This window comes from Vulpes lagopus, chromosome 1 (assembly GCF_018345385.1).
Source record: "Vulpes lagopus strain Blue_001 chromosome 1, ASM1834538v1, whole genome shotgun sequence".
NCBI lineage: Eukaryota > Metazoa > Chordata > Mammalia > Carnivora > Canidae > Vulpes > Vulpes lagopus.
The window spans coordinates 81,601,190-81,625,884 of NC_054824.1; the positions used below are offsets into that span (position 1 = coordinate 81,601,190).

At 45.1% G+C, this 24,695-nt stretch overlaps 1 protein-coding gene across 1 annotated transcript in view; it reads left to right on the forward strand.

The window, feature by feature from the left end:
- The window catches only part of B4GALT4 (beta-1,4-galactosyltransferase 4), a 28,152-nt gene extending 8,399 nt beyond the window's left edge, over positions 1-19,753 (forward strand). Inside the window, exons 2-7 of the mRNA XM_041722365.1 lie at positions 1,856-2,249; positions 4,719-4,951; positions 8,336-8,523; positions 13,469-13,591; positions 15,507-15,611; positions 18,843-19,753. Coding sequence (XP_041578299.1) covers positions 1,997-2,249; positions 4,719-4,951; positions 8,336-8,523; positions 13,469-13,591; positions 15,507-15,611; positions 18,843-18,975 — 1,035 coding nt within the window. The 5' untranslated portion in view covers positions 1,856-1,996 and the 3' untranslated portion in view covers positions 18,976-19,753. The remainder of the gene's footprint in view (positions 1-1,855; positions 2,250-4,718; positions 4,952-8,335; positions 8,524-13,468; positions 13,592-15,506; positions 15,612-18,842) is intronic.
- Positions 19,754-24,695: the final 4,942 nt, after the last annotated feature.

The following is a 24,695-nucleotide window of genomic DNA, read 5'->3' on the forward strand; positions in this document are numbered from 1 at the left end:
AATTAAAAACAAACAAACACAAGGCGCCTGGTTGGCTCAGTTGGTTAAGCGACTGCCTTAGGTTCAGGTCATGATCCCAGGGTCCTGGGGTGGAGCCCCATGTCACCGCTCAGCAGGGAGCCTGCTTGTTCCTCTCCCTCTGCCGGACCCCTGCTCTTGTGTGCACGCATGTGCTTTCTCTCTCAAATAAGTAAATCTTCTAAAAAATTTAAAAACCAGTTTAACAACTTTGTTTTCATTATGAAAGGGCAGAAGGAGATGATAGAAAAGTCAAAAAATAAAAGAGAAAACATACCCTTGGCTAATCCCATACTCCTCATACAGTTTTGTCAGCTTTTAGGCTATATTTCCTTCTAGAGTTTTCTTTCTGTAGTTTTAGTGGTCATCATATAAACATCAGGGTTTATTTCTGTTTTCTTTTTTGTTAAGATTTAATCATACCTGTTTTTGTGTCATTACTTGGCACAGAAAATATTTTGGTCTCCATTCCATCCATTTAACCGAGGATACCTGCCTTAGAAAGAACTGTCTTTTGAAAATCATCATTTTTTTTTTAAACTGTAGAAGTAATATGCAGATGATTGCCGCCCTGGCATTTTCTGCACCCTTGTGATAACATGCTTAGAATTTGAGGAGAGAGGTGGTTTCAGCAGTGCAGGGAGGATGTGGGGGGGATTGCTGGCTGTCCCTAGGGGGGCCTTGCCAAGTAGCCCTCATCACCTTCATGCATTCACTACGGTCCAGGGTGGGCCCAAAACTGGATTTTTGTCAGTAACTAAGGGCATAGCCTCCTCTCAGAGGTGAACTCATACTATCTCACCATGTGCTTGTACAGTACGAAACCAGAATGGCAACTCCTCAACTGATGGTGAGAAATGGTACGATAGAGAGGCGCTTGTGGCAGCCGCCTGGGTGCCCACCTGTTGGTCATCTTTAGTCTAGAGTTATGTGAGTAATAGAACAACAGTATCAGTGATGGTCAGCACGTAGTCGGTGCTCACTATGCACCAGGAGCTGGGCTAACACTCTGTTTTAATACATCAGGTCATTCAGTCCTACAGTAGCCTCTCCAGGGAGGTGTTGTTTTTATCCCCATTTTACAGGTAGGGAGACTGAGGCTCGGTTAAGTGACAGGCTTGGGGTGTCATGGCTGATATGTGGTGGAGCTATGGTTTCTGTCTAAATCCAAACCCCTGATGTCAAACACTGCGCTTTGGCTCTCCCTGTTAGCCTTCTAGATGGCTGACCTCCTGTGTTGGCATTCTCTTACATTTCCTGCCCTCACCCCCCACCTGTCGGGGTGTGTGCTGTGTCAGTGCCTCCTTGTGAATGTAACATTAACAGCTGAAACATCCTTGATTTTTATTGCCTGTTGTTGAGGAACAAGTGTTTCTAGCTGTCACAGAGAAGAGCTTTTGCCTTTTTCTTTATTTTTCTCTTTGGGTCAAAAATACAAGATTTCACATGTTGTTAACCTTCTCTTAAAGTTGTGCTAGGAAAGGGCCACTAAAGAAAAAAATGGGGTGGGGGCGTATTTGGGGCTGCATTCAACTCAGAACTGAGGAGGCATTCACAGCCTCTTCTTTACCTTCACCTCCTGTACAACATCTGGAAGCACCTTTTCTTCTTGGGTGACAGCCTGGGTGGTAACCCGGAGAGAACTCCAGCGAGGCACAGATGGGTGGAGCCCTCTGCCCCTGAAATCTCTGATTTTCTGACCTCAAAGTCCTTGTTGGAGAAACCCCATTGCTGTCAGCCAAGATCCCCTGGGGATAGGTTTTCAGTCTGCGCTGACGGGAATCACTCAGGATAGGATTTCCACGTGAAACAACGTGTCTTGGTGATTGCCTTTCAGAGACTGATGGAGCAGAGCTACTGAGCAGAAGGAGGCATCCTTAGTTGTCGCCAGGTTTGCCTTTGGATTGGACAAGTTGCACTTGAGGCTTCTTGCCTGCGGTGAAGTGGAGGGATACGTGCTGCTCACGGAATAACAGCCATGGGCTCCCTGGTGACCTTCCACCTTTCCTACAAAGTCCGATTACTGTTGCTTTTTCTCTTATGCCTGACAGTGGTTGGGTGGGCCACCAGCAACTACTTTGTGGGTGCTATTCAAGAGATCCCTAAAGCACAGGATTTCATGGCTAATTTCAACAAGGTCCTCGTTTGGGGGAAGGAGAAAACTATGACTAATGAAGAATCCAGGAAAGAAGCAGACCTGGACAGCTGCCCTTCTGTGTCTCCGTACCTCAGTAAGGTGTTTTCTTGTTTTTTTTTTTTTTTTTTTTAAACAAGTGCTGTGTCAACTTTTTAGTTAAATATAACATATGTGCAGAAAAACACAAATCAGAAGTGTACGACTTGGTAAAGTTTCACAAAATGAACATACCCATGTCATCGGTATGTAAATTAAGAAATGGAATCTTTCTGGAACCCCAGAAATTCTCACGCTTCTTTCAGGCATGACCCTTACTTCGGGATTCTAACACTTAGGTGTTAGATTTTTCCTGTTTTTAAACTTTATGTAATTAAAACATACACCATGAACTCTCTTGTGTCTGGTTTCCATTGTTCAGCATTATGTTTGGGAGACGTATCTATACTGCTGACGTGCAGGCCAGTCTTCCATTCTATGAACATACCCAGTTTTATTACCAGCCGCGGGAGCCTCAGAAGCACACATCAGTAGGGATGTATTTTGCTCACGAGTCTGCCGGATGGACTGGGGGTCCATGGATCTAGGCTGGTGGCTCTGTTCCATGTTGCCTCCCATCCTCCTCCTGCGACCAGTGAGCTAGTGGGCCTGGCTGTTATCCTTCTCCTGGCATCCATGGAGCACAAGTGGAGAAATCCGCTCATGTCACATCTGTTCCCATTCCCTTGGCCCAAAGTATGGAGTCAAGGGACAAGACCGAGTAGGTTTTTCAATGTTGTCTTTAGTGTTTATTTCTTAAATATGTTGCATGCTCTGATTTCCCTTTGATGTCTTGCCTTTCAATTTAATTTAGCAGCGAATTGGGGCTCCTGGGTGGCTCAGTGGTTGAGCATCTGCCTTCGGCTCAAGTCGTGATCCCGGTCCAAGGATCGAGTCCACATCGAGCTCCTCCCTCTGCCCATGTCTCTGCCTCTTTCTCTGTGTCTCTCATGAATAAATAAATAAAGTCTTTAAAAAAGGGGGGGGGGCCCTAAAAAGGCGATGAGAAAGTGAGCAAGGGGACCCACTTGTATCAGACCTGTTGCACAGGGCTCTTTCAGGGGCCAAGAATAGAGGCTTAGGCTAACTCAGATGGGGGGTTTGTTAAGGGGCTACGTGGGAAGCCGTCTCTACAGCCACGCCGTCATCTCGTCCAGTGGCTTGGCTAGCTTACATAACTCATTTTACAGACTTTGCTTATAGGGCGTTGGTGCTCTAAGTTGTGGCTCGAAGTCTCACACCTTCAGAAAAGGCTCCTCCTTGTAGGCCAGTTCGTCTCCAGCTGGCTGGAAGCAGTTATTTGGCCTTGGTGCTGTTGGCCAGAGTCTTTCAGCCACTTCGTGGAACCTGGAGCCTGGTCCAAGCAGCCGTGGCCAGGGCTGGTCCCCCGGAGCAAGGCGTGGAGACCATACGTCGGAAGGGCCTGTGATTGCCTTGCGGAGGGGATGGCACAACGTGCAAGCATCTTGAGATGCCACAGCCCGAGCAGTGTATGTGGAGTCTAAAAAACAACGTGTGGCCGAGTTCTCTAACCAGAACACCGCCTCCTCTCTTCCCAGTCAGTATTCCCTGTTCATTCAGAATGGGCAGGAGGGCCTCTAGCCTAATCTATAAAGCCTTGCACGGGGTCGGTCACCATGCACGGCCTTGGGTTTCATCCAGCCAGGCTGTTCCAGACTCACTGAGTAGGTGCTGCGGTGGGGGATGTCTGCAGCCGTGCACAACGGGAGAATTAGGATGTTGCTCATACGTGTTACTGCAGGGTGAGACATGAGGCCGGTTGCTATTTCCTTTCATGGTTTTTACCTTCAGGAGCTAGGATAGGTCTCAGGAGCTCAGGGAAAGAGTGGGAACATGGCCTTGCCCATGAACTTGATTCCGTGGAATGCTCCTAATTTTTTTTTCTTAAGATTTTATTTATTTATTTGAGAGAGAAAGAGAGAGAGAGAGAGAGAAAGCGAAAGCATGAAAGGGGGGGGGGGAGGCAGAGGGAGAAGGAGAAGCTGAGCAGAGAGCCCGATGCAGGGCTCGATCCCAGGACCCTGAGATCCTGACCTGAGCTGAAGGCAGACGCTTAACTCACTGAGCCACCAGGTGCCCCAGAACTCTTCTGATTTTTAAGAGACTTTACCCTCCTTTGGAATTTTGAGAAGGAAAAGAGGATGGAGCAATTTGAAGTTACTTAGTCTAGCCCTGACCTCTGCTTTTTACCAGGGCCACGGGACAGAATGCCTCTCCTCCTCACAGATGAATCACGGACCCAGGGTTGGTTCTCCAGCCACAGGGGAATGCTCTTATGTGTCATCTACTTGCCTTTGCAGCCAGCAGCGTGGGGCACATGACTCTGGTTACAGTTCATGACCGAACAAGGCCTCAAAAGTAATAACACTAAAACCAACACCAACACTCCTACGGTCGTCACAGTGTGCCGGGTAGTGTTCCCAGTGCTTTATGTGGGTGCTCATGTACCCTGTCAGCCCCCGATGAGACAGCTACTGTTACTTGCCATGTTCTGTTTCTACCGTAGGGGGCCAGAACAAGCTCATCTTCAAACCAGATCTCACCCTGGAAGAAGTGGCAGCGAAAAATCCCCAAGTGCACAGAGGTCGCTATCACCCTGAGGAATGTAAGGCTTTGCAGCGGGTCGCCATCCTCATTCCTCACCGGAACAGAGAGAGACACCTGATGTACCTGCTAGAGCACCTTCACCCCTTCTTGCAGAGGCAGCAGCTGGACTATGGCATCTACATCATCCATCAGGTGAGGCTGGGCCTCTGCCCGCCTGGTCCTCCTCTCTCTGGGATGCGAGGGGGGGACATGGCCTCTTGTGTGTCCTGGGTAAAGGGAGCATCAGACTCCTCAAAGAAAAGGGCTCCTGCCTCATTGATCCATGAAAGGAGTAAAGGAAATTCTTGCCTCCGAGTGTGGAATAATCAGACTAAGTGTGCCCCTTAAATGAACCTCTGGAGGAAGTCTGTTTAGTTTTGTTTTTGCTTTATGTGTCTAAGCCCTTCCGTGGTAGCCTATGACCACCCAGAGATATTCCCCAGAGATTCACCGTATATTCCCTCCCGCCTTTGCTGTACATGACACAATGAGATGTTGGAATAATTGTTTTTCATTATTGAGCGTGGCTGTTCGGTGGGGATCTGGGCAGAGGATGCGACAGGTTACTGTGTTAACAGCTATGGAGTTCTAGGACTGTCTCCGTCTTTCTGCTTATAACTTTTATTATGTAAAACAGATTATATTTAATTTTCCCTTTCTCGACTCCCTTATTTGGCTTCCAGAAGCATGATTCAATAGGAACACAGTGGTGTGAAGCTTAGGCTGTTTTTGAAGGATTTAGCTCCAAGTAGAGAGGCTGATGAAGATGACTGTATTTGGTATTAATGTTTACTGAGAGAAAGATAAGGCATCAGCTTAAATATCCATGTCTCGCTTTCCCACATTGTCCCAGACCACCCAAATAATTCCCCCTCAAGTCCTTACAAGTGCCAACAATGCAAGCAAAATCATTCACTACATACTTAATACCGTGCTTAATACTACATGCTTTTATAACTGGTAGTATTTGTTTTAGGAAAACTTTGGACAAATCAGAGGATGCAGTTCTGCAGTGTATATACTTTAAAATAAATGGGAGCTCTTGAAATCAATGTGCATATATAGTATGCCCATTTTTTAGGATTTGAAACAAAATTTTACTATTACTGGCTTATAATTTTTTGTAAAGGTTTTATCAACTTATTTTTTTGAGAGAGACACAGCGCATGCTGGTGGGGGTAGGTGCAGAACTGAAGGGAGAGAATCTCCAGCAGACTGCGAGCTGAGCATGGAGCCCGACGTGGGGCTCGATCTCAGGACCCTGAGATCACGACTTGCACCAAAACCAAGAGTTAGATGTTTAACTGACGGAGCCACCCAGACACCCCTATAATTCTTTTTCTTTTCTCTTTTATAAAAGATTTTATTAATTTTTTCATGAGAGACACAGAGGCAGAGACATAGGCAGAGGGAGAAGCAGGCTCCCTGGGGGAGCCCGATGCAGGACTCGATCCCAGGACCTCGGGATCACAACCTGAACTGAAGGCAGCCGCTCAACCGCTGAGCCACCCAAGCATCCTTATTTTTCTTTTTAAATGTTATTTAAGAATGCTGGTAATTGGTAATCCCTCTGCCTATGTCTTTGCCTCTCTCTGTATGTCTCATGAATAAATAAAATCTTTAAAAAAGAAAAAAAAAATGGTGCTAATCATTCTCAGTTCTTACTCAGGACAGCGGCCCCCAATGTACAGTGTATTTATTTGAGACTAGAAAAATATGTCTGCTTGGTATTAGTCTTTTCAGGAAAATACTGTGGTAACTTTTGAGAACTGCCTGTATTTTCTTTATGATAAACTGTTTTTTTTTTTTTTGATAAACTGTTTATTAAACGGGAATTTATTATTAAGGATTATGATCCAAACAACTATGAAAAAATTCTGTAAAATTTTTCTGATGCTATAGCTTTATTCATATTACTGTTTGAATTGTGTTCTCTTCTTAGCCAAGTGATGAATCCCTTCTATAAGGTGACTATGAGGATTACCTTCTTTTTTTTTAAGATTTTATTTATTTGAGAGAGAGGGTGAATGCAAGTGGTGGGAGGGCAGGGAACGGGAGCAGAGAGAGAGGGGCAAGCAGGCTCGATGTGGGCCTCCATGTGGGGCCTGGTCCTACAACCCTGAGATCATGCGCTGAGCCAAAATCAAGAGTCCCACGCTCAACTGACTGAGCGACCCAGGTGCCCAAAGGATCACCTTCTGCCATTAAGGATTAAAACAGGATTCTCTTGCAGTGATTCCGAGAAACTTCTAGGTAGCTCAGGAATATTAGCAATAACCTATGGGTTGGGTCCAGGTTTCTTGGTCTTCTCTGGTAAGCAGTGTCTCTTGGAAGCTTAGTGTAAATTTGTTACATATGGTAAGATTGGGATCAGCTGGAAGTCAGACAGTAAAGCAGTGATACTAATTGGCGTGGCGGGTGTATAAAAAAGGTTTATAGTTGTACGTGGGACAGAGAAATGGGTGTGATCGGCAGTAGCCGACCCAGAATCAGGCGTTGGCACACACTTTGCATGTGTGCCTTCCAGAAGGCCCAGTGACTTTGGAGTTTCAGCCCTTCTCTTCTGCTCTTCCCAGAGATTTTTTTTTTTTAAGATTTTATTTATTTATTCATGAGAGACAGAGAGAGAGAGAGGCAGAGACACAGGCAGAGGGAGAAGTAGGCTCCATGTGGCTAGCCCAATATGGGACTCGATCCTGGGTCTCCAGGATCACGCCCTGGGCTGAAGGCGGGCGCTGGACCTCTGAGCCACCCAGGCATCCCCATTCATGCTTTTAAAGAAAATTTTAGAGTTATTTTTAAAAAGATTTATTTATTTATTTATTAGAGAGAGAGAGAGAGAGAAAACACGGAAAGGGAGAAGCAGACTCCCCACTGAGCAGGAAGCCTGTTGTGAGGTTCGATCCCAGGACCCAGAGATTATGACCTGAGCCAAAGGCAGCCACTTAAGTGACTGAGCCACCCAGGTGCCCTGAGTTATTTTTATTTGTAATTTAAAAGTATGATCTTTTAAAAAAATTGTGATGTATACTTAAAATTTAGTATCTTAATTTTTTTTTTTTTAAATCAAACCATTTTATTGCAGGGCTTCAGGGGCAAGGTCGATGGGCTGGGAGGACAAGGAGATCTGATGTTTTCAGCCTTGCCAGGATCTCCCCAGGTTCACAGTCATAAAAGTGCATCATAACTATTGTTAAGTTTTCGGTTCAGTAGTGTGAAGTACGTTCACATTGTTGTGTAACCAGTCTCTAGAAATTTCTCAGCTTGCAAAACTGAAACTCTATAGCCATTAAGCCACAGCTCTCCATTTCAAGGCATGTTCGTAACGTTTGGAATACAAGTCTATATGAAAACACACAAAAAAACAAATGGTCTTTTATTGTTCCTGCATCTTCTCTGTCAGACCTTCCTGTACCAAGTATATTCTTGGGCTTTGGGAAGAATAACTCCAGCTCCTGCCTCTGAGCTGAAGAGGGGCACCCACCATGAGAAATCTTATCTCTGCAACTTTTCAAGTTTTAATTTCTCTATCTATAGGCTGGAACTAAGAAGTTTAATCGAGCCAAACTCTTGAATGTGGGCTATCTAGAAGCTCTCAAGGATGAAAATTGGGACTGCTTTATATTCCACGATGTGGACCTGGTGCCCGAGAACGACTTGAACCTCTATAAGTGTGAGGAGCAGCCCAAGCATCTGGTGGTTGGCAGGAACAGCACCGGGTACAGGTGGGTGCTAAGGCGGCTCTGCTCATGGCTTGCTTAGGCTGAGAAGCTCGCCCTGTTGTCATCAAGGCTGTGCGGGGCATGGTGACCAGACTGTCGCAGAAAAATGAAGAAAAGGAATAATGATCCATGACACATCACTTAAGTTCAAAACAGGACTGATAGCAGTCTTGGCAGAGGATGAAAGACAAAAGGGAAAGAACAGGAAGGGTAAAGTGATCCAAGCATTGCGGATGACAGCCAGCCCCACCCATGGTTCCCCTAGGGTGCCCCTTACTTTTGCCAGTAAGTCCACGCTGAGTAGAACACTTCCAAGGCACTGGCCTGAATCCCAGAGTCTGGGCTGTTCCAGTTGTGTAGGTCTCTCCCTTTGGACGATAAGGGATTCCCAAGAGTAACACTGCAGGTGATTTTTGCCCTTGGTACTGACTTCAAACCCAATCCCTGTGTAAACTGTGGAATATAAGCAGATACCTAGAATAAGCTACAACGGGTGAGCGTACAAGGTCTCTAAGAAACACCTGCCGAGGGGTGTAAAGCTCTTCCCCGGGGCACGTGGCTCCTTCATCTTGTGCCACAATGGGAGCTTCGCAGCAGAGTTCCGAGACGTGGAAGCAAGAGAGAGAGCATGGCATGCTTTCGAGGGGAAATGCAGGTAGTTCATTAGTGCCCAGGAAGGAGTGTCTGGATTGGTGGAGGGAGGAGAGGCAAGAGATGACGGCAGGCAGGGGCCAGACCATGCACCTCGTTCAGTCAGCTAAGGGATTCGGATTTGCTAGGGAAGGGACTGAGGGGCATCTGGCACCCCAATATAGCTGAAGGGTGCTAGGAGAAGCTCAGTGAGGCTGGTCTTTGGTGTGCTGAGCAGAGCAAGACGGAAGGGGAGAAGCTGAGACAGGAGATGCCGGTCTCCTGAGTTGGGGTGGGGTGGGCAGTGGGCCCCGGGGGCAGGGGAGGGGTCTGGAAGGGAACTGCAGGATTTTTTCCTTTGGGGAATTTTATCATAATCCTTACCTGAAGGTCTTGCTTTCTGGTCTCCTTGAGCCACCTCTGCATGGAAGAAAGCAGCGTGTCGTGTCAGGGTACCTTGGTGTTTTCAGAAACATGTCACTGTCTATGTAAAATTAATGAGATATCCCCATGTCCAATAGAGAATATCTGTACTTTGGACCCTTCCATAGATAACTCTCCGTGGCCCAGTTCTTTGTGAACACCTGTGATGAGAAATTACAAACACGCAGGACTGGTTTTATTGCTGTTTGTTTTTTGGAGAGCAGATACATGTTGTTTAAAGGGGGGGATTTAGGGGGGTTTCTAGATTTTTCTTTTTTTAATTCAGCTGGATCACAAGAAACTGAGTGCTTGGGCTTTCCTGCTGGAAATTAATTTTAAGTAAAACTTCAGTGCTGCAATCAGGAATTTCATCAGATGCTGCTCACTCTAAAAACAGCTCCTGTGGGATCCCTGGGTGGCGCAGCGGTTTGGCGCCTGCCTTTGGCCCGGGGCGCGATCCTGGAGACCCGGGATCGAATCCCACGTCGGGCTCCCAGTGCATGGAGCCTGCTTCTCCCTCTGCCTGTGTCTCTGGATCTGTCTCTGACTGTGTCTCTGGCTCTGTCTCTCCTTCTAGCTCTCAGGAATAAATAAAAATAAAATCTTAAAAAAAAAAAAAAAAAACAGCTCCTGTATGGATCTTAATGTTTTGATTTGCTATTGTCACTGGCCAGATGTTTCTTTTGTAATTAGATACAGAAAGCCTTTGTCTTCTTTCAGTAACTGGCAGGGTTTTCTTAATATGAATCAGATGATTGAATGTGTCTCCTCTTTTGATCTGGATGTAAGGAGCTCTGAGCCAAATCCATGGCCTTCTTTTATTAAAGCTGAAAAGAGTCTTTCTTGTAGATCAGAGATCTAATATATTTCCTATTTTAATATTTTTAAAAATCCTCTAAGTTTCCCTCTGGTTCTGGTTGTTTGTCATTTATATCTTTCTACTTTATTGTATGTGTCTGTGTAAACATACATCTTTTGTGTCCCAAGTAATGTAGGAGTTGCCCTCATCCCTGTCCCCTGCTTCGTACCTTTGCTACTTTGGGCAAAATCCCTCTAATCGTGCGCAGGAGGGCAGGTGGGGTTGCAGGCACCTAAGGGTCTGCTCCCTGCTGGCAATGATGTCTCACTGTGTCACAGAGCTTGAAATGCACATGCTTTACTCCTTGTTACTGCAGCCCCATGGATGTGTTGAGGTGCTGGAAAAGTCTTCACACACATGCAGAGGGAAGAACTTCAAGTAACCTGCCCCAACTGTCTCAGACTCTGATGAGGCCCGAAATAAGTCTTATTTGTCTCACTGACTGGATCAGTGATGAAGCCCTGGACCAGCCTGTGGCAAGTTTTACTGCCAAGAGTTCTTTTGGCACCTAACTACTTTCCGTAAGGACATTCCTGGCCCCTGGATACTATAAGGGTCTTACAGCCCTTTAAAAATAAATAAAATTGTTCCAGGGCCATTTAACTGGTTATGCTTTTCCCAGTGAGAAGAAAAACCAAAAGCAGAGATCAGCAAACACGTAGACATTTGCCATCTAAGAAGCAGCTGAGAAACTGAGAGCTCCTCAACCCTTTTTCCTGGCTGGTGTCCACTGCAACCTCCCACTGCGGCCACACTGCTCTCCAGGTGATCCCGGCCAGCCCGCATTGCCTCTCTCTTCACCTTTCCTCGTGGAGTTCTGGCCACCAGGGGTTCCCCCAGGTTCCTACCTATCTGAATCCTCCCAGGCCCACCTGCCCCTGATGCATGGCATCTCCTTCCTCAAACCCTGATGATGTTCCCATCTGGTGTGAGACTTTCCCTGGTTCTGTGTCCAGCTCGCTGTCTTGCACTCAGCGGACGGCAGATCCCCCAGATCACGGTAATGCCGGTTCTCTCCTGCTGACCTATTGCTGTGCGTGGCAGGTTGCGCCTGGGCCGTGGTGCCCTCAGCGTCCTGATGATGAAGCTGCTGGTCTGCAGGGCCTCAGGAAGGCCTTCCCAGTCAGAGCCCAGCAGCACGGCAGCAAGTCACAGCAGCGGGTGTCTTGGCCAGTGACAGCTCCTTCCGAGCACTTCATTCCTTTTATTTCTTTTAAGTCATCATACCATTTTTCTAGAATTTTAGGTTGAGGGGTTGCAAGCAAATCTGTTTCCGTTGTGGGTTAAACAGGGCCTCCCCATGTATACTCAGGACAGAGAAACGAACAGCTGAACTACAGATTGGCCTTTGGGACTCCACCTATTAGATACATGTTTGTTGGTCTTTCCATCTGGTTTCTCGTATCTAGAAAAGCAGAAGTATTTAATTGTTCCTGGGACAATTTTCTTTTCTTTTCTTTTTCTTTTCTTTTCTTTCTTTCTTTTTCCTTCCCTTCTTTTCCTTTCCTTTCCTTTCTTTTCCTTTCCTTTCCTTTCCTTCCCTTCCCTTCCCTTCCCTTCCCTTCCCTTCCCTCTTTTCTTTTCTTTTCTTTTCTTTTCTTTTCTTTTCTTTTCTTTTCTTTTCTTCTCTTTCTCTTTTCTTTTCTTTTCTTTCTTTTTCCTTCCCTTCTTTTCTTTTCCTTTCTTTTCTTTTTTCTTTTCTATTCTTTTCTTTCTTTTCTTTCTTTTCTGTTTATCTATTTGAGACAAAGCATACAAGCAGGGGGAAGGAGAGGGACAAGCAGACTCCCTGCTGAGTAGAGCCCCCTGGATTGGGGTGGGGAGGCTCAGTCCCAAGACCCTGAGATCATGACCCAAGCTGAAGACAGCCCCAGCCCCTTAGCCATTTAACCGACTGAGCCACCCAGGGGCACTGGTCTTGGAGCTTGGAGCACGTTGAACTGAGGTTAAAGTTAGAAATCTTCCATATGTTTTACCTTTTCATTCAGTAACATCCAAGTTATAAAGCTGCCTTCATTTGCATTTCTGAATAGTTAGAGTTATATTCAAGGGTTGTCTTTATTTCTCTTTTTTGCTAATTTGTCTGCCAATAATCCATTAGAATCCTAAATGACTGGGAGGTGCTCTCCGATGTGCCTCTTGATCTCTTCCCCTTCCCCCTTTTCTTCTCGGCATCCGCACAGCTCCACCCTCTGCAACCTCCCACCTACTCCAGTGTCTTCAGGCGATCTCTCCTGCTTCTACGTCATCAACCACCACCTCTTGACATCTTAGTTCCCAAGCCATGTCTGTGGCCACTCTTCTCTTTTGAACTCGGATCCAATATCCTTTTGCCCACGAGCAAAAGCACCAGGGGTATCTCAAATGCAGCTTACCCAAAACACACTATTGTCTTCCTCTTATTGTTCTGTATACTCTGTTTTTGTTGAAAGACTATCCTCTGTCTTGTTGCCCAAGCCAGAAACCTCAAGATTGCTGAGGTGTGTTGGCTTCTTCGGGACACAGACTCAGAGATGGAACTTTGCGTGCACAGAAGTGGAGTTTGCACACGAAGTGTGTGCAGGAGCTGTCTCATCTCTCCCCTACCCGGTCAAAACAAATTAAAGTAAAAATCCAGTGTATTCATCAGGGCATTCATTCGTGCTGAACCAGCCTCAGGATCCTTCCTGACCCAGTGCCCTTGGCAGCCGTCACTGCTCACTGGATTGGCACCTGAGATGAAATCTGTCCTTCAGATCTGATGTTTCAGCACACGTTTATAGGTTCCTCTGTAGACCTCTGCACACAAACATTCACAACAACAGGTGTGTAGCCCTTTGCTTAGTGAGAGGATGTGAGCACTTTTCCAGACAGAGGAAAGAAGGGCCGACAGAGAGGACCCGGAACATTGGTCAAGCAGGAGTGGACGGATGAAAGTGCGTGGTCCTCAGTGTTCCTAGAATGCCAGCCCTGAAATGAGGGACATCCGAAGAGTGTATGGAGAACCGAAATGGCCTTGTGCTGATGGTACCTTTTCTCTCCTCTCTTTTCCTCCAGGTTACGATACAGCGGATATTTTGGGGGTGTCACTGCCCTCAGCAGAGAGCAATTTTTCAAGGTGAATGGATTCTCTAACAACTACTGGGGATGGGGAGGCGAAGACGATGACCTCAGACTCAGGTGAACAACAGGGACAGGTCCCCTTCACGGGGCTCTGCTATCACTGGTGGCTCTAGAAACCTGTGTTTATGGATAGTTCCTATCGATGCCAGTTCAGCAGGTCATGAGGCCACAGATCAGGCTTAGGTAGGGGTGGGGGTGGGAGCAGGGCAGCCCAAATTGCTATTTGCCACTGGCAGTTCAGAACTGATGGAGGGTGCTTTGTTTCTGGCTCGTGGATGTTGAGGGACCAGAAGTGTTGATGGAGCTTTCTCTACTCACTGGAGGGTATCACTTATGAGACAGGGGCCCAAACTCTGCAAAACTGCTATTTAAGGAAAGAGGCCAGAGAGTCTGTTGTGAACCTGTGTTTTTTCTCAGACCCAAGGGAATCCTGGCAGAGTTTTCAGTTTCCAGAGCAGAGAGTGTCAACAGCCTATGGGGAGTGGCACCCCCAGGATCAGGCCAAGGTGTCCTTTCATGCTTATGCCTTAGCTAGCCCCACACACTGGGAGCCAGGCCAGATCCTGGGCTCCTGGCATCACCCTTAGATTTTCTTGGATTGCTTTCTGCTCTGGGGGGCTCAAAGGGAACATGTCTGGCCTCTTCTCAGCTCACCACCCCCCTGCGCCCAAAGCTTGGGTTTTGTGACCAGATAGTTATGGGTATCCCTAGCTCCCCAAAGCAAGTGTGCAAGAGCCTGGGCCTAGTCATCTTTAGACTTCTAATAACAAGACCATTGGGGCTATGAGGAGACTCCCTTTCCTCCTACTGTTACCTCTTCGAAAGGACATTTCCTAGCAAGGGTTCTGAATGAATAGATCCATGACTACCTGAAATTCTGCATCACTTTTTTAGGAGCCAGGGCTCCATGTTGGTCTTGTTCCCATGTCTAGGCTGGGAGTCTCTGCAATGTTTCTGCGAAGATAGAATGGTTCCCCCCACCAAAGGCTCCATAGGAATAGTCATAGTGATGGGCAACAGCACTTTATGGCCTAGCCCATCAGCAGCCTGTGTGGCCTTGGCTTATGAGGTAGACAGAGGGTACCTGATAGACTTCAGGGCAAGAGTAGCAAGGACTAGAGATAAACAGTATCCGTTATCTTCCCCAAATCCATTTCACTGTCCAGAGCGGATGATCAATAGAATTTTCACATATCATATAACTTCACTTCTTGATCCTCCCTCAACTGCAAGTAGAGGGAAGACCCCAGTTTTGCTTTCATTTGAGAAAAACATCATAACCTCCACAGTGGTTCTTGACCAATGCTATGACTAAACCACTGACTTGAACATAAAAACTGGCTATGATTTATTTACTAAACATTAAGTTAATCACCTGGGCAACAGGCACCACCTTTATTTGCACTTCTATATTGCATTACTATTTACAAAGCGTGTGGACTGTTTCACTCGGACCCTGTCAAATCAACTCTGTAACACTACTGCCGTTTTACAAAGAAGAAATCGAGTCCTGGAATGATGAACTGACTTTCCAAGATTGTAAATAACAAAGTCTGCATTTATATCTGGGTTTGTGGGCTTTTAAGCGTGGGACCTTAATCGGTCATTACTTTCTTTGTTGAAAAAAAGGAAACACGAAGTAAATTGGGCACCTGAAGAGCCTTGATTCTCCCATGCGTCATGATGTTTTGAAATAATCAGAACGAGTACTTTCTCAGGTGTTTTCGAAAATGACAAACTATAAATCGACACATCTCCTTTGTACCCCAGTAATATTCAATGTGGTTCTTTTACGGACTTACTGCCTGAGGCCTAACATTATTATAAGAAGATTCTTTTCTTTTTTTTTTAATATTCTAGGAATCAGACTGTGAGACTGTGCATAAGTGTAAATTTTTTGCAAATTATTATTATTATTTTTAAGAACCTGGTGGTAGATAAGTAGGATAAAACATTTCTGTTATTCTTCTAGGGTTGAGCTTCATAGAATGAAAATAATCCGGCCAATGCCTGAAGTGGGTAAATACACAATGATTTTCCACACCAGAGACCGAGGCAATGAGGTGAATATAGAACGGTGAGTCTTGGATCCACATGCCTGGCAGGAGGCACCTACGTATCTCTTTTGTCTAAGGACTGCTGAATTTGATCAGATGAGACAGTTTATTTTGCTCAGAACTTTTTGTTTTTTTGGTCATTTTCAAACACAAAAGTAGAGGGAATGGGATATTGAACCCTCACATACCACGTGCCTAGCTTCAACAGTTACTAACTCTGTCCTCTCTTTTTTTCCCTCACTTTTTTTTTTCTCCTCTAGTAGATTTTTGGAAGCAAATCAGATATCACAGCATTTTTATGTATAGGTTTGCTTAAATATAAGAAGTCTTAAAGAAAGAACCACTACACCATTATCATACCTAAAACAAAATTAACAATACTTACTTAATATCATCAAATATCCAGTTGTGTTTGGATTTCCCTAATTATCAAATACACACACACACACACAAGTGTGCAAGAGCCTGGGGCTGGTATCTTCAGACTTCTAATAACAAGGCCTTTTGGGCTATCATATATATATATATATTTTCCCTCCCCTTAATAGTTTATTTATTCAGATCAGAGGATCTAGACAGTGTCTACACATTGCATTTGGATATTTGGATGAGCTCTCTGAAATCTCTTAATCTGCAGATTACCTTACCTCTCCCCTACTTTTTTTTTCCCCTTATGTTGTATTTGTTGAACAAACCAGTTCATTTGTCTGATGGAATTTCCTACCTTGTGGGTTTTGTGAATTGCCTTCTGGTGGAATAACTTCATATGTGCCTCTGACCTCTGCATTCCCTTGTAAACTGGGGGTTAGACCTGGACGCTTGGACGGATTCCAGTACTTTTTGGGGACAAGAACACCTTACTGATGGTGCCACGTAGCTCCTCTTGTATCACAACAGGAAGACGTGATGTCTGGTCGGGTCTTGGTGATGCCAGCATTGATCTGTGGGTTTAGGCGTTGTCAGCCCCATCCAGGTCCCCCATCAGTCTTTCACCGATGATTTTAGCAGCCATGGGTGCTCACTTAATGAATTTATTAGTCAATTAGGGATCGCAAAATTCTTTTTTTTTAAGATTTTATTTATTTATTCATGAGAGACAGAGAGAGAGAGAGAGAGAGGGAGGCAAAGACACAGGCAGAGGAAGAAGCGGGCTCCATGCAGGGAGCCCGATGTGGGACTCGATCCCGGGACCCCAGGATCAGGCCTTGGGCAGAAGGTGGCGCTACACTGCTGAGCCACCCGGGCTGCCTGGGATCGCAAAATTCTGGTACTGTCAGGCCTTCTGCATTTATTAGACAGGTTTTTCTGTAAGGAAGGACTTGCCTCTTCGGCTATTTGAGTAGCCAAGGTATGGTTGTCAGAGAAAAAAAGCCAGAATAAAGGGAAAGGTTCAGTAGTGACTTTTCATTTTTCAAAATGGTGAGTTGCTGCCTCCCCGCATCCTTCCACCTGCAGTTCATACTCTTTTCAGTGCTTAGTTGTCCCATCTTTGGCAGGTGGCATCTTCTTCAAGCTGATCCCGAGCCCTCGGACATAACTGCACTAGTTTTGAGAGCTCGCCTCTCTGGGCTCCTGCGCCATGCGCTGTGCTAGGCTCGTCCTGTACTTCTCTTGCCCCGGGAATTGGCCCTTTCACCAAAGAATCCGGGCCAATAAGCCAGTTCTTTAGGGGGCAGTGGCTGCAGAATCTACAATCCTTTATTCTGATTTTTTTCTTCTAGACTTTAAAACCTTATTAAAACTCCTTTATTCCTTTTGTTGGACCCTACATTTTAAAACAATATTAAAATATTATAGGGCTTTGTTAGAGTTTATATTTTAAAACAATATTAAAAGGCTTTTAGCCCTTTTGTTAGAATCTGTGACTTTAACAAAACTTGTTTTCTTTTTTTAAGTCTTTTTTTTTTTTTAAAGACTATTTATTCATTCATGAGAGACACAAAGAGAGAGGCAGACACACAGGCAGAGGGAGAAGCAGGCTCCCTGCGGGGAGCCCGATGTGGGACTCCATCCCGGGATCTGGGATCACACCGTGAGCCAAAGGCAGGTGCTCAACCACTGAGCCACCCAGGTGTCCCACAACTTCTGTTCTCCATGTGTCTTTCCAGTCTTTGTCCATCGGGGTACACTTTTCTCTTTAAATTAAAAAATAATAGAAATTATGGAATAGATACAAAAGAATGCTTATAAATTGTATGAAAAGCCTGAAGGTTCTTGGTACCATGGGCAGTGGTAGTGTCCCCATCCGATTTGTGTTTCTGACCCGTGTACCCCTCCCCTACCCCAAGTGGTCATGTTTTCCTGAATTGTGATAATGACAGTTATTTCTGCTGCTCCTTTGTCGTTGTTTTCCCATAGGTGTGTATCCCTGTACAGAAGATGGCTTATTAGCTTTATATGTTTTCCAATTTTCTCTGAGTGAAATCATACTGTATTGATTTTCTCTTACCTTATTTAGTTCAGCATTGTGTTTCTGATCCCCGTCCACATTGACACTGTAACCGAAATATATTGCTTTTCACCCCAAGTTCCTAGAGACCTATTTATTTATTTATTTGTTTGTTTATTTTGTTTTTCCTAGAGACCAATTTAATTCACCACCTCTTCCACATCCCCACATCCCGGGGCCCCAGCCCTGCAGTTGCTGCTGCTTCTTGAAACGCATCCTGCTACTTCAACATGTCTCTGCATCTTGCACAGGGTGGCGTCTCTGCCTGCGTGTCCTTCCCCTCACCTTTCTCCTCTTCTGAGCCTCAGTCATGTTTACTTTCTCTGAGCCCTCCCCACGCAGACTCCCTCATGAAGTCAGGTGCTGCTTTATTCATCTTCCTCTACGTAGATTCTAACTTTGAGACTCTTAGGAAATAGAGGTACCCGCCCCTGCCTATGGACGGCAACTGGGGAGGATTCCTAGATCCACCCGAAGCTTAGCCGAGGACCTGTTAGCAGTGGATGGCACGTGTCACATTGTATCAGTGTTGCCTGTGCGTCCTTCTGTCCTGTAGACTGGGTGCATTGACCCTTTTCATCATTGCTCCCCGGCTCTTAACATAGGGTCTGACACTCAACCACATGGCTATTAGTGGTGTCCGTTACTTTAGACTGGGAAAATTAACTTTTTGTAGTAGGAAACCCAGCAGGTGCAATAATTTACAAGGGTACTTTTGTCAAATTTGGGGACAAGGCAAAAAGCAGTGGTAAAATATGTTATATTCTAGCATTACCATTTACGTTGTTCTTTTTATCTTTAGGATGAAGCTCTTACATCAGGTGTCACGAGTCTGGAGAACAGATGGGTTGACTAGCTGTATCTATAAATTACTCTCTGTGGATTATAATCCATTGTATACCAACATCACAGTGGATTTCTGGTCTGGTGCATGACCCTGGATCTTCTGGTGACATTTCGGAAGACCTGAATATTTTACCGCAATAACTTTGGACTAGAGACTTTCCTTTGTAGTACACATTAAGAACTGGTTGCAGCTAATTACGGATCTGGATTTCTCCTTTTTGTATTTTCTTAGCAGAGCCCCAAGTAATACAGAATGTAAAACAGTTGTAGGAAGACCACTTTCTTGGTCATTCTGCTCCTGAGGGTTGTTATTAAAGACTGTGGTACACATACTCGAGGGGCTGAGTATGAAAGGACTACTCCAGGGATAACATGAAGGCTACGTGAAAAACGTGGATTGAAGGAGATTTAAGTTTGAAGTGATACACGATGGAATAAGACAGCCCATGGGAAATAGAACTGCTCAGTGTCCCAGAGAACCGCGGTTGTTCTCGTCTGAGGGAGAACGGTACGAAGAAGTCTGTTACTTGTTTGTCCTGCACAGTCATCTGTGAAGAGGTGGGTCCCGGGTGAGAAGAAGGCCACGAGGAGAGAAGACAGGTGAAGAATCAGGACGCAGTGAACTTGGACAAACCTGGCCTCAGGGAGGCCCGTGTGGGCTGCGACTGCCGCTGCTGCTCTGCGGCCCGTGTCACCTGCCCAGACGTGCCTTCCAGCAACAGCCCACAGGGAACACGTTATCCTCTAGTTTTTGATGTATTTTTGTAAAATGATTTTCTACATGCAGGATCTGCATCAGCAGTTTACAAATGACCTATTAGCTAGCAATAGATCGAAAGTACCTCTGTAGTAAAATGTGAAAAAGCATGGGGTGCTCCTTGTTTTTTTACTGATGTTTGAGGCCTATTGATGTGTTCATTTCAGGACCCATAATCCTCAAGGGTTTAGAAACAAACAAATTGGACTGAGCCCCCTCACGCCCTCTCCTCTTTATCCTTCCGTTCCTTTCTCTTGTTCTTTCTGTGTGCAGTCCCTTTCTCTAACCAGCTCTGGGCCCGTGGCAGGTGCCTCTGCATCTCATTTCCCAGGCCACATCATGTTTTTGATCTGTTTATCCTCTTGTGCTCCACTCCTTTCCCACCACCAGTCCTGGGTGCAACAGGGTTGGACCCAGGGCACACCTGGTCACCAACAGGATAGCAAGGGGTAGAAGCCTGGGTTTGGAAGCCTTTGATTTGGGAGGAAGATGGGGCCATGGCCCAGAGTTGGGCAGTGTCAGTTGTCTGGGGGAGAAGGGGCCAGTACTGCTGAGCTTCTTGGGGTTCAGGCAGGGATGTGGGTGGATAATCTAAGGAAGGTAGTAGGAGAAGGATACTGGAATACAGAAATATTCAGAGATGGATACTTGGATAACGAAATTATATTTTGTTTGTATGGGTGACTGGACACATAAATAATGTAGATTTGGATGTTCTTAAGGAAGATTTGTGGTACTGTGCCTTAGGATCTCTCAATCCATCATTATTATATGATACTTTTAATTGTTAAACTTTAACATGAATGAGTGCCAGCCAATGAGTGTAAATAATGTTCTTCCCAATAGGGAGAAGGAGGGGAAGGCGGGCTTGGGGCTCCCAAGAAAGGCAGCAGTCACCTCCCAAGTGGGAGAAGAAGAATTTGAAAGGAAAATACATTTTGTAGATGGAACAGGTTTACCTAGGACTGGCCTGGTTTACCTTTAACTCCGTAGGGACAAGTAAAAGCTGTGGGTTTTTCTTTTTTTCCTTTAGCAAGGAAGTAACAATGGTTTTCCATTTTCCCCCTCGCTCTTCTCTCTCTTTTCTGCAGCATCTTGAGCATTCTGCTTCAAATTCTCTTAATTATAATCTTGTACAGACTGAACAATTGTGATTGGCAACGGCCCATGCCAGAGGTCCCCAGTTTGGAGCTGTGGGTCCCTGGTCATGGTTGGGAGGGTAAAGGAAGAGAAACTGTGTGCAAGGAATTTGAGGATCCATATTTGAGAGTTCAGTTTCTTGTTAAATGGAAACAAAATACAGCAAACCATGTGGAAATTCCCTACGCTTTTTGAGCTACGAACAGGCATCTGCATTTTGGGGGCAAATGTTAGAAACCACTACACCATGCCTATTACTGTGCTTCAGTTCATTCTTTCCACCAAGGTAACGTACAAGTCATATAAATGACTCATCGTGAAACTTCTCAGGGTGGAAGATAATTTTTTAGGACCTTTGCTTATTGCTGTCGTCTCCTGCTTCCTTTCACGGATGGGCAGAGGGGTTTGGCCTCAAAGGAGCCAAGTTTCCCCAATTCCTGCCCTATATGTTTTCATTGTCAACTGCTACAAAGAGACTGAGCTTTCTGAGCTTTGTAGATACGCTTCTAGTAATTGCTAAGGATTATATGAGCACAGTCTATTTGGACATCATAAGTACGTGAACGGTGTGCTATCTTAAATGCTTTTTTTTTTTTTTAAAGATTTTATTTATTTATTTATGAGAGACACAGAGAGAGAGGCAGAGACATAGGCAGAGGGAGAAGCAGGCTTCTTATGATGAGCCTGATGTGGGACTTGATCCCAGGACCCCGGGATCATGACCTGAGCAGAAGGCAGACGCTCAACCACTGAGCCACCAGGTGCCCCCCTTAAATGCTTTATTGATTTTATCTCACCTTGCCACTCAATTTTAGAGTGCTTTATGGTTTGTGATATTTTTACACACAATTTATTGGTCTGGCTGACTCTTGAGATAAGAGTAGATAAGGAAGTAGAAGTTCTGAGCAGGTGGAGGACTTGCCTGTATCACGGCTAGTAGTTGGCAAAGTCAGGTCTTCTGACTTCAAGACCATTGCAACATATTGCCATCACCTTGGCTTCTCTAATTTTTAAATTTTTTTGAGGGGGCTGGTTCTTTCCTTTTTAAAGGTAGTTTCCCTGAATTTAGATCTCTGTCCTAGCTCCTAGAGAAGTTTGGTATTTTCTGGGATCTTAAAAGTATGTTCCGTTCTCATCTGGTCTTAGAACTTTTTTCCAGACTCCCTCCCTGGTTTTTCTGCCTTTAGCCCTTTCACTTCCACTCAAGCCCCTATTAGACAGGTTTCCCCGAGTGGCCCCAAACGCTCCATGGGTGGACTCCCAGGAGAGATGAAAGATCTTTTCTGCTAGACTCAAAATGTCCACTTTCTCCAAGTTTTATGCATATATACAGTTCTTGTCAAAAGCCATTAACACATCCTACAAGACGGAGCATATTTAGATGCATTTTAGAAATACTTTTTTTTTGCTAATCACATTCCATATTTTAAGCCGATCCCTTAGTACCTTAGATAGTTAAGCTGTTGCCACCTTCACAGGTGTTAAGTACTCTGAAGACCACCTTATACCTGCTGAGAGGGTCCAATAGGTCTCAGAGATATTCACAAAGGAGTGATGAGATGTCCCACCCCAGGGAACAGGACTGTACAGGCAAAGGCCCTGTTGTTCCATGGATGACTGTTGAAAACTCAAAATTGGACCTTGTATATATGTGTATGTGTGTGTGTGCACATATGTGTAAATTTGGGCCTTGGAAGAGAGGTTGGTGAAGCATGAGTCATAACAATAACTGAATGCTTTCTCTGTATTAGCCAGGTTACCTGTGTATGTATGTATCTTTTTTTAAATTTAAACTTTCCAATAGCCCATACAATAGTATGTATGTACAGCAAAGAAAAAACAGATTCAAGTAACTTACTGAAGTTGGTAAGAGGAGGAGATAAGTCTTGAACCCAAGTCTCTCTCCCATACCTTGTGTCCCCCCGCCCTGAATATCACATTGTCAGATGATGAGATTTCTCTGGGAGGCCAGCCAGGGCAGAGATCTCATTTGTAGTGAGGACTCTAGAAATATACACAGAACATGAGACATATCCATTAAAATGTCTTATCTTGATGACCCCAGTACATTCTTCTATGGTGTAGGAGTTGTGAAAAGCTATTACTCAGCTATTGTTTGAGGCCTAGTAAATTTGGACCAGTGTATTTGGTCATCAAGCTTATTGTAATAAATTGAACAATGTGACCTTAGTTGGGATGTTTCTAAGGATTCTGGACCTAGCAGAGTTCTTCAGACTTAAAGTATAACTTCTTATTGGTGTCTCTTAGCCTGTTAACCATTCTGATGCACTGGACATCATATCTTACCGGACCTTCCCAGTCCTCTGTGAGGATAGTCTTGTTTTCCTGAAGCAGGTTCCAAGAGGCCAAGTAAATTGCCAAAGACATGCAGAGCTGGGATTTAGAGCCAGATATTTGGCTCTAAACCAACCAACAAATACACCAAGAGAGGAAATAGGGATGGACAGTTATTTGGAGAGAGCTATGCCCTTCAAAGACTCCTAGGAACACATCTGTAGTTAAGTAAGTTGGGATTTATGACTCCCAGTGAGGGAGAAAACACCATAGGGAACCATGAAGTGCCTTAGGAAAAGGGAGTTGGAACCTATTACAGCATTTGGGTTTTGGTTGGGTCATTAAGGGGAGGGCCTAAGCAAACGGTGTGCTCTACCTTGGACATTTGTCAGAAAGGGGGGACAATTGTGTGTATACATTTTATTCATAGAATAGAGACTAGCAAGAGAATGGAGCTGTAATTAGTAACCCTGTAGCAATCACTTATTTTAGTCAAAGGAGGGTATGTTTGGTATTTTGCAGGTGTCACGGTGACCTTGTATTTGTGCTTGGACAGAACTGGGAAGTGGACTTGTACTTTGCCTCATTTTGTGTGACCTTATCTGAGGTGGGGATTGTGTGAGATTACATCCGGTAGGACTGTTTACATCTACAGGCCTAGGTGTGAGTGCAGCCTAGTTTCTGAATGTCAGGGCTGCTCTTGTTTTCTTTTTCAGCAGGAACTCAGAGTAGAAGCCACTAGAAAGTAGGACATGATGGCACCCTTTCTCTTTAACCCCAAGATTTGGCTATTTGTCAAAGGTTGTGTGTGTGTGTGTGTGTGTGTGTATTGGGAGTTGAGAGTTGGCTGTGGGCAGGATTGCTTGGAGGAGGGTTCTGGGAATTGCATTTATCAGAAGTGTTGCCTTTTTCCAAGATGTTTGTGCATCTCCTCGTCAGACGGGGCCACTCAAGCCTTCTAAAAATGTCACACGTGAAAGCAAACTCCCTAGCATACAACTAGCCTTTGCTGGGTTTCTTTTTTGATTCAGCCTCAGGCATAGAAGGTGATAAGGATCTGAGTGTGGTGAAGCAGAAAACACAAAGGAAAGGAAATATTAGATATAGGAGGAGAAAGACCCTAGTTCACTCGATAGAGATAAGAAAGTAGCTGAGTTTCCAGTTCCTCAGCCACAGCCCGCCTGTCACGGAGGGGTGGGCGTGGGTGGGGGGTTGAGAGGAGATTGGATTTTCAAACTCACAGGACCAGTGAGTTTCTCTTCTTTATCAGTAGCTGGGAAGCACCTCATCTGCTGCTTAGAATTGGAGCAATTTCTGTGTATTCAAACTCATGTAGGAGAAGAAGTCCTAGAGCTTACAAACCTGAACAGTATGTTGGGTTTTTTTTAATTAAAAAATAATTTGGAAAAAAAATAATTTGGAAAAAAAATTTGGTGGGGGAAGATTTTTTTTATTATTATTTGATAGAAAGAGCACAGCAGGGGGAGCAGCAGGCAGAGGGAGAGGGAGAAGCAGGACCCCCATGGGCTCCCAAGCCCTGCTCCCGACGCGGGGCTCCATCCCAGGACCCTGGGATCACTACCTGAGCAGAAGGCGGATGTTTAACCGACTGAGCCA